Source organism: Bos taurus, chromosome X, assembly GCF_002263795.3.
Source record: "Bos taurus isolate L1 Dominette 01449 registration number 42190680 breed Hereford chromosome X, ARS-UCD2.0, whole genome shotgun sequence".
In the NCBI taxonomy this organism is placed as follows: domain Eukaryota; kingdom Metazoa; phylum Chordata; class Mammalia; order Artiodactyla; family Bovidae; genus Bos; species Bos taurus.
The window spans coordinates 99,085,587-99,100,312 of record NC_037357.1 but is presented as its reverse complement, the minus strand read 5'-3'; the positions used below and the strand labels follow the sequence as shown (position 1 = coordinate 99,100,312).

The 14,726-nt window shown below is 37.4% G+C and overlaps 1 protein-coding gene across 1 annotated transcript; it reads right to left on the bottom strand.

The window, feature by feature from the left end:
• Positions 1-2,686: 2,686 nt before the first annotated feature.
• On the bottom strand, positions 2,687-13,751 carry FUNDC1 (FUN14 domain containing 1). Its single transcript, NM_001104982.1, is given in 5 exon segments — positions 2,687-3,142; positions 4,769-4,897; positions 9,262-9,337; positions 12,816-12,972; positions 13,679-13,751. Coding segments are annotated over 5 exon segments (468 nt in total). The 5' UTR covers positions 13,707-13,751; the 3' UTR covers positions 2,687-3,064.
• Between the last annotated feature and the right edge of the window lie 975 nt (positions 13,752-14,726).

Genomic DNA, 14,726 nt, shown 5'->3' with positions numbered 1-14,726 from the left:
GGGAATGTGCACCAAATTCCTTACCTTTCAGAGTGACCATCCAATATGTACTATCCAAACTTGGACCAAAAAAACTAATATATGCAGAAAGAAATTCTCATAATGGTTGTCTCATAAAAGGGGATGAGTGTGGACACTTAAATGTTTCTGTCATCATAAATGCACCTATTGTGTGTGCTTAGTTGCTCAGTTGTGTCTGACTCTTTGTGACCCCATTAAATATACCTATTATAAAAAGATACTTATAAGTGAAAATAGCTATTTATAAAAGTGTATAAACTATGACTCAATTTTTATACAAAATACACGTGTTCATATGTATGTAGAAAAAAATTCCACAGGCTATGCACCAAAATACAGATAATCTAGATATACATTATCAACATCTTATATATTTTTATGCTATGTATTTTTCTATAATAAGCATATTTAAGAAAACATTAAAAATAATCATTTTTTGTGCAGGAAATTGGGGAGAGCTCTAAGAATAAAAAAATAAAAATTAGTCAAAATGGGGAATTCTCTGATAGCCCAGCAGTTGGGACTCCACATTTTCACTGCTTAGGGCATGGGTGCGATCATCGGGCAGGCAACTGAGATCCTGCAAGCTGTGTGGTGAGACCAAAAAGAAAAAAAAACAACTATCAGTCAAAATGTCCTTATATATCTTCCAAAGTCTAAGCCACAAAATATCTATATTCCACATACTCAAGTTTTAATAAGTCTTGCAAACCTTTGTGCCCTCAAACATAAAAACCCTCATTTTAGACAACAGCAGGCCATAGGCTTTTCATTCAGGCTAAGCCCCACCAAGTCATTTCTGATGGAGCTTGATTCAGAACCTTCAGAGGTTTCCTATAGGTTAACACTAACTCTAGCACAGTAATGTGCTTTTCACATACTCATTCACAACACTGGCTGGATACCTAATACGAGCAAAGCATTACACAGGGGTGTGTCATAAGTTATAGATTAATTAACACCACATATGACTGCATCAAGTAGCATACAACCTCATGGGGTAACAGTGCAGACAAGAGGCAGAATCAGGGGCACCAACAGAGAGGAGACAGTATGGAAAGCACTGATAATATTTTGCCTTTGGTATATAAATCAGCAATCAAAAAATACTTGGAAATATATAGGTAAAAATGAGGTGTTTGTTTTTCACTTTTCATTCATGTTTGGACTCTGAAAGTAGTTACTGTTACAACTCATTTGCCATTAAATCATATGCCAGGCTCTCCTTTTTTATTATGTAACTTTTCATATAAGAATATTTAGTCTCCATTTGAGGGCAGTCATTCTTGTGCCCCCCACTTCCCCAATCACATAGAGAAGAGACACTTTATATTTCCAAGATGAACAAACTGAGCCAGCTACTAGAGCTCCCTATAGTAGCCTGCCTCACTGCATCAAATGAAAGGTATCAGGCAGACAGAGCACAGAAGCGCAGCCAAGGCTCCACCGAAGGAGAGTACTTTTCCCTTTTAATTTCACAGTAATGAAAAGCTAGGCAAGGAAGAAACAGAGCAAAGCTCAAAGAAGAAAAATTAAGTATTTATAAGCAAAATCACTTCATAGTAAGAGAGTCCGAGTTTTATTTAGCATTTTATCTGAGGCGCTAATGAGAGTAAAAGAAGAAAATAAAGATCAATCCCACATTCAATTTTAAGGAGTCTCGTGAGGGTGAAAGGACAAAGACTGGAACAACCTTGAAAGTATGAAATGCCTTATGCTTATAATACACACAAAATACTGTAAGGATTTCCTATCAAAAGGAGATTAGTCTGAACATCACAAGTCTTTTCAACCTGAAGACTCCTACACCCATTGTTCTGTGCTTTTTCCCAATTCTAACCTAGAACTGTAGCCCACCAGGCTCCTGTCCATGGATTTTTCCAGGCAAGAATACTGGACTGGGTTGCCATTTCCTTCTCCAGAGGATCTTCCCGACCCAGGGATCAAATCCAAGTCTCTTTGTGTTTCCTGAGTTGCAGGCAGATTCTTTACCACTGCGCCACCTGTGATATTGGTCCTGAGAAACAAGTCAACTGGCCTAGTGTTCAATCAACACAATGCTACCGACAAACCTGAAGCCTTAAATCCATACTATACTACTAAATACTTTAATTAATTTTTAAAAACTTTTTTTAATATAAATTTATTTAATTGGAGGCTAATTACTTTACAATATTGTATTGGTTTTGCCAAGTGATTTTTACCTCTTTGTATTATAGGATTTTTAAAAATGAAAAACAAGATTCACTCGAAGTTAATAAAATGAATCAGTGACCCAACTCTATGTAGTCTCAAAATAATTAATTCTATCCAGGCTGCCAGGATAAACAAATGAATAAAAAAATTTAGAAGTTTACATACAAGAAGGTATTTTTACAACTACAGACATCAAAAAAACAAAAAAGAGCTTTAGATAATGTGTTATTTTCTAGAGCATTTCTTGAAACTGTTTACTACAGTTATTAAATAAGAACTGTAGGAAAAAGCAACCTAAAAATTGATATTAAATTTGCTTACTATCTTTAATAATTCTATTATCTGCAAATCCTTCCACAAAATGTGTTACAGTTCTTCAGTTTACTGCAAACATATCTTAAAAAAAATGTCAGCCCTACAGTTGAAGCTATAATACAAAGTTTTAATTACTGGCACTATACTAAAAAAGCACAATGGAAAACATTTTATTTAAATAAAATGAGGATAATATTTTACTGGGGAATACATCCAACAATTCATTTTCTCTCCATATCTACATCCAACAGTAGTGTTTTATATTCAAATTTTAAACAAACACAAATTCTTGAAAAATAATGAAAGCCATGTTTTGCTCAGGGATACTATTATCCATATACCATACAGGTTATTTTATAGCAGATACTAGTCTGCTAAATTTCAGATGGCAAAATGCTAAGCAGTGAGTTGGGTATTGTCCAGCTAGTTGTTTCTTGTCCTCCTGGAGAATCTGTCAATGTGTAATGATGAGACCATCTTGTCACCACCACTTCTCTTCTCAGAGGTGACTTCACTGTGATAGAACATATTCTTAAGATGCAAGGCCTAGCAAAAAGCCTCCCACAAATCCACTGGATATCACAATGTTCTGTTTGACAAATTCTGTTGCCTGAAATAAAGTTTGAAGAAAAATACTCTGAATCATGCTACAACATGGATAAATCTTGAAAACACTAAGTGAAATAAAACAGACAAAAATAGACAATGCTATTATAATTTGCACTTATATAAATAGTCAAATTCATCAAGACAGAAAGTAGAACAGAGGTTACCAAGGGCTAGGGAGACAGGTTAATTATAGGAGTTACTGCTTAATGGTTAGAGTTTCTATTTGGAATAATGAAAAAGTTCTGGTAGTAATGATTACATGAAAGTGTGAATATATTTAATGCCAGTGAATTGTGCACTTAAAAATAGTTAAAATGGTAAATTTTACGTTTTATATATTTTACCATAATAAGAAAAAGATAACAAATTTTTAAAAATACTCTTCATTATTAAATCCAGAGCTGAGTAATATTTTTCAGATGTTTTCCTTAATTAAGTAAATATTCAGCAAAAATTCTTGTGTTCCTACTATTGCAGATACTAACCATCAGGCAAGATGCCAGGGTTGTCTGTTACAAACTAAAGGAGCCTAGAGCCCCCAGCCAGGCCCAGAAGCTTCTTGCTTCTGAGATAACAGGCATATGGGCAGCAAAATTCTCACAGATAAAAAGAAATCTCCCTACAGTGTGGGCATAAACAGTCCATTCAGCAAATTATTGACACAGATGATTAATAAAGTCCCACAGCATGCACAATGATATTTATTAACCATCAGTCCACCTAGCCAGTAGGAAAAAATATACAGGATCAGAAAAATAACACCTTGATAAAATGTTTAACCCAAATAAAATCATGAAGAAGGAATTAGACAAAGCAAGACTGTGAGATACTCTGCCTAGATACTTCAAAAATATGTCATGAAATTCAGAAAAACAAAAAACAGATGAGGGGACCATTTAAAATTAAAGGAGACTTCAGAGACATGACCACCAAATGCAATATGCAATTCTTAATTGGGGGGGGGGAAATATATAAAAATTTTAACATGAACTGTATATTAAGAAATACTATTGTATCACATTAAGTTTGTGGGGATTCATAAGGGTAATTGTATAGGAGAATATCCATACTCTTTGAACATATGTACAGAAGTATTAAAGAATAAAAAGACACAATGTCTTAAATAATTCAGGAATAAAAAGGGTAAATCACACACACACAAAGCAAATGTGAAATGTGAACAATCTGGTGAATAGGTGAAGAGTACTTGGGTATTTACTGTTTTTGTCTGTCAACTTTTCAACTGATATAAAATTTTTCAAAATAGAAGTTGGAGAAAGTAAAAGGACAGAATTAAAATAAAAGCAAAGGATCATTCAATTCAGTTCTAAACAATGTAAGAATAAAACACAAAATATACATAAAATATTAATAAAACTAATATATTAATAAAATAAAATATATACATTTTCAAACTATTCCACCTCAAAAAAAAAAATAGGTAGCTTTAGTTAACAACTAAAAAAAAAATGAGTGTTTTAAATGGTGACTTGATCCCAAATTTTACTTAACACTCTAGACATGACCAGAAACACCAGTCTTTTTTTTAAAGACCACATTCCCTAGTCACATTTTCTGCTGAGATCCATTTAAAAAAAAAAGGAGCCAAAAATATACATTGTCTTACTTCTTCTATTATGTTATTGATTTCAGGTGCTGCCTTATTTGCTCGTTTCTTAATCTGTCTTTTTGCTTTGTTTACATCTTTTTCCACTCTCTTCCAGTCGATCTGCACATAGCCACTGTGACTGGCAATCTGCAAAAATGTAATAAAAACGGTTAATTTTAAATCAACTAGGTTGATAATACAATATATGAACATGTCCAACTCTTTACAACCCCATGGACTATAGCTCTCCAGGCTCCTCTGTCCATGGAATTCTCCAGACAAGAATACTGGAGTGGGTAACCTTCTCCAGAGGATTTTCCTGATCCAGGGACTGAACCCAGGTCTCCTGCACTACAAGCAGATTCTTTACCATCTGAGCCACTAGCGAAGCCCCTATATGAATATTTAGATTTCAAGAAATGTATGAAGCTTATGTGTAACAGAGCATAATTTATTCACTAATTTATTCATTAACACACACTGAGCGCCTATTCTGTGCCAGGCACTGTTCTAGGCCTCCAAGTTATAGCCAAGAACAAGGGAGACAAAAGTCCCCACCCTCAGAGAGCTTACAGTCCATTAGGGAAAACAGACTTAAGCATACCTAATTCTTTAGATGTGATGAACACTATGTTAAGAAAAGTACAGTACTTAATGGCAAAAGATTCCAAAAATTATATTACAACTATTCTATAATTTGATCAGAATTTTTAGAATTTAAGAATTAGCTAAAAAGGCAGAGACTACTGAATTTGTACAGCTAATTAAAAAAAAGTACCCTTAATTAAACAGATGATTAATATAAGAGATCAGTAGCCAATCAGTTTTTAGGTCATTAAAGTAGCTTGATAAACTCTCTTCACTAACTCAGACTCTTCAGTCAAATTAAGAATACTTTTTCTGAAAAAAAAAAAAAAGAATACTTTTTCTGGTAACTGCTTTTGAAAGTGGAATATAAAAGAAGATATGCTCTACACAAATTTTATGTCATAAATACTTTTAATAAAACTACAGCTAAATGCCTACTAACCCTGATGTCTCATATGGTGCTACTGAGACACAGCAAAATCTGAACAGGAACAATAGCATGTGTGTAAGCCAGTACAATAAGTCATCCCTTCAAACAGTACAATCAACATGTAAAGAATCACAAGAGTAGTAAACAATTGTATACCATTATAAATCACTTCTACCAAGTTTATGCTTTCTTTGTAATCCCTTAATGCATCACTTTAAGTATGAAATAACTCAATTGGTAAAGAATCTGCCTGCAATGCAGGAGACCCTGGTTCGATCCCTGGGTTGGAAAAATCCCCTGGAGAAGGAAAAGGCTACCCACTCCAGTACTCTGGCCTAGAGAATTCCATGGACTATATAGTCCAAGGGGTCGCAAAGAGTCAGACACAACTGAGCAACTTGGACTTTCACACATAAAATACTTCAAATTATAAAAATATCTGACTTTATATAAATAGGCTAGGAATCTTAGGTTCCATTTTCACTGTGAATGACTCCAGAGAAGAATCTATTTATCTCCATTTCTTCCTATATTTATTCACCTTATATCAGTTCTAACTCTAGCCTCAGCAAAACAGAGTGATAATCAAAACAAATGGCAAGTGAAAGGTTTTCCTGGCAATATCTTACATGGTAATCTGGGTTACAGACACAGAAGTGATGAAGAACCTTAAGGTCCCTCCCATAGACAGCAACTATAAACCCTGGTTAAAATACAAGGGCTCCAGAATAATAAAAGGAAGCAGATTTTAAAGAGGAGTTGAAACTTGTAAGAAGAAACCAATATAAGGTGAGTTGACCATTTTTTTGGCTTTATCTTAAGGACAAGATGCAGTTGCAGGGTAGCTAAAAGCTGAATAGAGAACATGCCATTTTTCTGGCCTGAAGAACCAGAGGACAGAGCCCAGGAGAAGAACAGCTGCCAGAAAGGACACAGCTAGAGAAGGGAAGCCCCAAATTCTATGTGTAAATTCTACCCAAGTCCTGAACCACACATCCATGGGGCATAACGAAGTACTCCGGCTAAGGCTAAAAAAGAAAAACAACTGAGATTTGAGCCACTCTCTACCACAGATGAAATGGAGTTTGCAATTTGAGTCTAACCAAGTTAACTGCCTACTAAAATCAAAACATTAACAAATTTCAGAGGAATAAAACAGAATCCAGACTCTCCATGACAAAACATTCCCAATGCTCAGGAATAAAATTCAAAGTTATCTGATACAATAGAGCAAGAAAATGCGGCCTAGTCTCAAAAGAAAATCAACAGATGCCAACTCTGAGATGACCCATATACTGAAATTATCAGGACTTTAAAGCAGTACTTTAACTGTGCTCAATGAGGTAAAGGAAACTGCACTTGTAATCAATGAAAAGATAAAAATTATCATCAGAAACATAGAAAAAATATAAAAAGAAATGAAAATTCTAGAATTGAAAAACAGAATATCTGAAATAAATTCACTGGATAAATGGCAGAAGGTAGATGACACAGAATCAGTGCACTTCAAGCTAGATCACTAGAAATTATACAATTTTCAAAAAAAGACCGAAAAGAACAGATGAACAAAACCTCAGAACCTTATCAAAGAGCCTAACATGCATCAGTCAGAGTCATGTTCAGAAGGAAAAAAAAGAATAGGAGAAAATATTCAAAGAAATAATGGCCAAAACCTTCCTGAACATAGTTAAAGACATTAACTTACAGAATCCAGAAGCTCAGTGACCTCCAGGTAATGATCTAACACGATTACGAAATAACAATGCTCAGATGATGTGGGGGTTGGGGCACACAGAAGTTCAATAAATGATAGCTAAATTCCCACATTCCCTAATGGGAAGCCAACAGTGAATACCTCAAACTGAAAGATAAAGAAATATCCAATTAATTTAGTTAGGAAAAAGGAAATAAATACCTTAAGAATCAGCTAATAGTTCAAACTGGTTGCCTCAAGAGAGGAAAAATGGGGAGGTAGTGAGGGAGGCAGAGGATTATTCTAATCTGTATTGAGCATTACACATGTACTTGACCCTTTGAATTATGGGCATGTACAACTTAAAAAAAAAACTGAATTTAAAAGATTTATATACCAACTGTCTATTTTTTAAGATTGCAGTGTGATAAATATATACTGGAAACACCTGAGCTTTAAATATAAGTAAAGGTAATAAAAAATGTGGAAGCAAGACTAAATAAAAGGTAATTAGCCTAAAAGCCATTTGTTTCTTTTTTTGTCTTTGTTTCCTTCTATTGAGCTTTCAAGGTAAGTCATATTTGTGGGAAAAACTGATTTGATGCGGAGAGGTTCCATCTTCTACTCAGGGACTTCAAACATTACTTGGACTAAACATGAAGTAGAAGGTGGCAACCGTAAAACATGGGTTTGGAGGGGCTGAAATGGACTTCTGATAAACGACATGCAGAGTAGACTGAAATATATAATTCTATCTGTGAATATTCTAGGGAACTCTGCTTTGGTAGAGTATCCTTTTCCATCTTTTGAAACTGAGTTTTCAAAACAGCTATAAAATTAACTATCTTGATTCTTGATAACTAAATAACTTAATTCTTGGTTCTATATAAACTGAAGTAAAAAATCAGCTTAAATAAAATTATTTGTACAAATACTGGCATACACATCCAAAGGACTAAATTTAGAATATGAATAATTATTTATTTTTACCTTTTACAAGAGATAAGCAATTACTCTTAATAATACCATCAATAGAAAAAATATATAAATTTTTTAAACTGTTTAGTTAAAAACTGAAAATCCGTCCTAAATACATATGAATTCAGTCCTTCTGTACATCAGGCAGTGACACTTGTTATTACATGATCAATGGCTAGGTGCTGAAGTCAGATTTTGGTTGCTATGACCATCAATCATTTTCAAAACCTGACAGATTTCTGTTATCTTCAAAATTGTTGCTAACACGCATTCCCAGAGATTTTTCAATTTTAGGATTACATTTGATCTTCAGGGAATGATATTTTGGGCAAAATATATGCCAAACAGACATGAATGCCAGATAACATCCTGATAAACAACCTCAGAACGTTATACTTAGAGGAACATAAACAGGACTAAAATTTCAAATCAACTTGCCTCAGAAATAGGATTACGAATTATTTTTTAAGACCATTATTTTTTTCCAGTTTCTGTATTATTATGGTTTCCTAGTTTCAAAAAACATGTTATTTTTTTTAATTATTAAAATTATTTTTAAGACCATTATTTTTTTCCACTTTCTGTATTATTATGGTCTCCTAGTTTTAAAAAACATGTTAGAAATCGCTAACAGCAATTTCCTCCGAGAAGGAAAAATGACTAGGAAACAGGGAAGGAAAAAGACTTTTTGATTTTCATATACTGTGTATGAATGTGTGTGAACTTTAAATATATGCTTTAAATTGTCAGTATGAACAGGTTATGCTATTGATGAAATGTTTACTTGTTAAGCAGAGGCAAGGACTGAAAGCTCTGACATACCTGAAGGAGAAGAAAGCCACCACCTACTGCAGTTGCTGCAAGTTTTCCAACTTTCTGGAACAAAAATCCCGCACACCTTTAGTGGAAGAAATGGCAAAGGATGAAAACAATCAATGATGTACTAAACTCTCTCTGTTCTAGTTTTCATTGCTTTCCTAATAAAATCTTAATGTCTTCCCAGTTCTTTTGACCATGTTCCTCAGCTGCTCAGAAATCCTCAGTTTCCTTTCAGTTATACAGACTAGTCAAAACTGCACAGTCTAAATTGTCAGAGATGTGCTTAAGGGATGAAGAGAAGAAGGGAATTGACAGGGGAAAGACTGGCTACTGAAACTGAATGTTGAGTACTCAAGGGTCCACTATACTCTTCCTTCTACAGTTGTATTAAGTTGAAATTCCTCATAACAAAATGCTTAGTTTTGTGGGGCTTTTTTTTAATGTAGTCAAGATGTTCCACACATCTAGCCAACTCTCACTCTACCAAAACCTTCTACTCCAATCCAATCAGTTTCCAAACAGGTCACCACTCTTACTCAAGCTATTAATCCCCATTTCTCGGGGTTTCTACCTAGCTCCACATATCTAAAACTTTTCTACCCGTGAAGGTCCAGCAAGAGGTCCACCTTCATGACTATACTTTGGCCCACACTTCTCATGGCTCCCTTATCTATTTCTATCTCTATATTAAACCTGTTTTGTCTCATCTATCCTGTAAGGATGTTAACCCATACTTCTTTTCTGATTCTCTCCTTCAGTGAGTTCATTATTCCCTTCAGCATTCCAGATCCAACGTGCAAAGGAATCTTAGATTTCCAATCCAGCCTTCTGTACTGGGTTGAACTGTGTCACCCCTGAAATCTATGACCTTCCTAGAACCTCAGAATGTGACCTTATTTGGAGTAAATTCATTGCAAAAGCAGTTAATTCAGATGAGGTTATACTGGAGTAGGGTTGGCCCCAAATCCAATATGTCATAGAGACACACAGAAGGAAGACAGCCATGTAATGGCAGAGGCAAAATTGAGATTTCCTAGAGGAGGAAATGGCAACCCACTCCGGTATTCTTGCCTGGAAAACCCCATGGACAAGAGGAGACTGGTAGGCTACAATCCATGGGGTCATGAAGAGTTGGACATGACTTAGCAACTGAGCACACACGTCTACAAGTCAAGGAATGTCAGGGATTGTTGGCAACCACCAGAAGATGGGAGAGAAACACGGAACAAATTCTCCCTGAGCCTCCAAGAAGGAACCAACCCTGCTGACACTTTTCAAACTTCTGGTCTCCAGACCTGTGAGAGAATAAGTTCCTCTCATTTTAAGTTACCTAGCTGTGGTGCTTTGTTCTAACAGCCTGAGGAAACTAAGCCTGAGGAAACACCTTCATAAATGGAAAATGTACATTTCCAATTACATGACGAGCTTTTCTTGCCACCCAGAACCACATATTCAAAATGTCCCAAAGCAAACACCATCTTTCCAACCAAACCACCTGTTGCTAAAGTCCCAATTTCTAAGTGATGGCAGTATTCTCGAGGCTTCTCACCTCATGCTCATCTCAGACTGCCTTCTTCATTGCCTCTGCGGTCCAACTGATGGCCAATTCTATACACCCAAGTTTCTCCAAAACATTATTTGATTGTCTTCTTTCCATCCTCAAAAGCATCACTACCTTGCTTCCAGATCACACTAACGACCCCCTGGTTGATCTTCACACCTCCCATCTCACCGAGCAGCCACCTATCCTGCTGTCAGTTTTAGTTTTTTATTATGATCAAGAACCCATAGCTACCTACAGCTAAATATAATTTCCTCAGCTTCCCAATCAAGTCCTGAATTGGTCTGAATTGTTAACTAGCTAACATATTAACCATTCCTCCCTAACATATGCCACAATAGGACATCAGTTTTATACCCTAAAAAAATTGCAAACATTTTTACCCTGTAAAGTCATTGCAACAAATCACCTGTATAATATTAGAGTCCTATTACACAGCTCCTGGACCAACACCTGTCTATAATCCAAACATACGTGTCCCTCAGTAGGGGAGACAGCAACGAAGATTCAGAAAAGGGAGCAAAGGAGCCAAGCAGCATCCAGGTCTTAATAGTATCCTGGGGACTGTGCTCCACAAGCATGTCTATCCTTTGCTTGATGGTATGAGAAATTACAATCGGTATACTAATGTCCTCTGTTCTGTCTCTAGGCTTTCCAAGCAAACTTCTCCCAATTATGGGGCTTCTCACCAAGTTTGGCCTACAAGAAGAAAACACACAATGATTTAATTCTACTGCTCAATTATTTTTTAGTCTCTTTCAAGATGGGGCTCTAGGCCTGGACTCACATTAACCAATCACCCAAGGCACCAGACTGTGAGCTTATTTAAGTAGAAGGCCAGGCCCTGAATTGTGGGCATCAAAGTATAACCAGCTTGAGAAGAATCATCTGAATAACCAGGGCTCTGACCAGGCAACTCTCTTAACTGCAGGCTTTTTTCATAAGCAGCACTGTAAGTACACATCATGAATAAATACTGTACCTCTTCATCACAGAATCTTCACAGTGAATGTCTCTACCATAAAATGGCATTTATTTAAAAAAGGCGTTAAAAAAAGGCATAAAAGAGCACACCATTGTTCCAAGGTGCAAGTAAAACACAAATTAAAACAAACACTTTATACTTATCAAGTTTAAATATGTAAATATTTAAATTAATGTAAGATGAATTTAACCTAGAATCTAAGGAAAAAAAATGATTACTCACAGGTTAAGCACACCCACTAGCTTCAGAAATTCTCTAGGGTCATGAACATTTTCAAAATAAAGGGTCAAACTTCTTTCTGACCCTTGTTATTTGGCTAATCTTTTTAGTCTAAGAATAACAGAATTAGATCTACAGTAGCAATTATATAATCATGTGATCTGAAATGTTAACTGGTGAGGTTAATACTTATTAACCTCTCCCCCTTAATGTACTTCACAGTATTATCTCTGGGTCGCAAAGAGTCGGACACAACTGAGCGACTGAACTGCACTGAATTCCAACAAAGACCCAATGTTCTACAACTCTCCTTCTTCAAAGTACAAAAATTAACAGAACCATCTGTATCATAATCAGTAATTTTTACTGAGAATTTTACACTGCTTTGCACAGGGCTGATAATCCTGTAGATTAGTTTTACTGTGGGAGTTCTCACAGGGTTTTCAACCGAACAAGTAAAAATTATTTACATATAATTAACTCTTCTCTTCTATATTTTTCCCTCTTTACCCACTGGCACCGAATCAGATCCACTACATCTGCTAAATCTGAGAAGGGGGGGAATATGCAAAAAACAAAATCAAAGGAAGGATGAGGAGGAGGATGATCACCAAAACCCAGCAAAGAGTCTGAGTGTAGATTACACTAATCATATCACCGAGAAAAGTCTCAAGGTACAGCTCTTCTGGGATTAACATTGTAAAACCACTGACTGAGTACGTAGCTGGCCCAGATACAAAAGGGCAGCAGTCAGGCTCCCAGTGAAATTTAACAAAAAAAGGATGTTCTCACCAGCCACTCACTCCACCCATTACAATCTGGGTGGCTACCGAGTATTTTTCTACCATAGGTCCGGAACTGTGGCCAAACACTCGATTCCACCAGTGATGTCTTCTGGCATACTCAGTTAAATCCAACACTTCGTAAGAATCATCATCACTTTCATATTCTTGAAAGCAGAAAACGAAAGCAACACATTTTCAGTCAACTGAAAGTTAAAAATGTCGTGTACATTTTCATCTCTTAAAATTCATTGTTACATTGGCATACACCTAAAAACGCCCAGATGTAGACAGTTTCTTAAACCCAATCTCTGAGACTTAGGGCCTCGAGCGTAAAGGGCCTAGCATCCCCTTCCCAATGAGCTCGACACAGGCCTGGGGGGCCGGGGCAACGTCAGTTACACAGCCGAGCACAGTTACACCCCTACCCCAAATCTCTGTAGGGGTGGCTCAGTTTCACAGCAGGGTCTCCCGCAATCTCAGCGGGTAGGTCAGTTTCACAGCATGAAGGGTCACCCTCAAATCTCAGGTTCAGGGTCAGTGCAGGGTCCATTTTCATCAGTGAGAGCAAAAGGGGGTCTTCCACTGGCCGAACCGAGAGGCCCAGCAAGAAGAAATGACTTCAACAGCAAGACTTAAACGTTAGAAGACGGATAGGAAGGGAGGTGAAGGTAAGACAGGTGGGGCCGTGTTGAGGGCGAGGGTCCAAGAAGGGGAGGGGAGGTCTAGTCTAAAAGAGGTGCTCAAAGAGGTTGCCTCAAGAAAACGGAGCCCCCAGGATCCCTGGGACAGGAGAAGGAAGAGGCGAGCCCGAAGCAAGGTCGAGAGCTGTGAGCCGCCTCTAAGATACTACTTAGGGCCCCGGCCGCTCACCTTGGGGAGGGGGGTTCCGGGTCGCCATGATACCGCCGGCGGCCTGTACTGAGGCGGTCCCAACCCGCCCGCCTCTCGCCCCTACTTTAAAAACCGCTCTAGGCCCAGGTGGAAGTCTATGGTCTCTTTTTTAATCTCCTCCTCCTTTTCCTCCAGGCGCATAGTCCTGTCCCCGCTCCCTCCTCTAAGCGCAGGGCCTTCCGCGCAAGCGCAGGGCAGAGGGGCGCGAGGAAGGGGGGAGGGGGGAGACAGGTTGGATACCAGCCCGCAAGGATTTGTGGGAGTTGTAGTCAGTTGCCCTCCGCAACGCTGGTTTCCCACCCCTCCCCCTCGAGAATTTCCAGAAGCTAACTTTTGATATTTTGTTTCAAAGGGCCTCAGGGCTGGAGGGGAGGGGGCGTCACATGGTGGTTAAACGAAAACCAGCTTACTATTTGTAACACGGTACCAGAAACAGATAAGAGAAACCCTCTTTCAAACCACACTTTTCAAGCAGTCAAAGGCTCACTAACAGATGGAAAATTTTTCTAACGCGCTGCTGCTGGGAATTGGAACCTTTTCATCTTCTCCACGCTTTTCCTGCCAGGAACCTGAGGGAGGAAGAGGGAAGCCCAGAAACTGACCTGACACGAGTTATTCAAGAGGACATAATTTTTAAGCATCATTTTTATTATTTAAATCTGACAGAGGAACGAGGATAAGTTCTTCACCCAAGAAGTCTCACGGGATTCTGCTGAATGAGAAACCGTGTTGAAAACCAAGCAGCTAACTCAGGTTCACATAAAGTGGCCCGAAACTTGTTTTGAATTTACGTTGCACCCGCATTCGCTGAACATTTAAAACAACCCTATCAGTATTCTTATTCTGAGAATATGGAAATGAAGAAAAATAAGAAATCCTGGTAGAGGCTGCATAACTTAAAATATTAACTTACATAATTGTACTTGGCTTTTCAAGTCCTGGTGCTTTAAATGCAAGGGTTGATGTCTCTCAAGTTCCTCAGCCTGTGCGCCTCAAAATACAATTCTAAAACTGCTGGAGATATTAA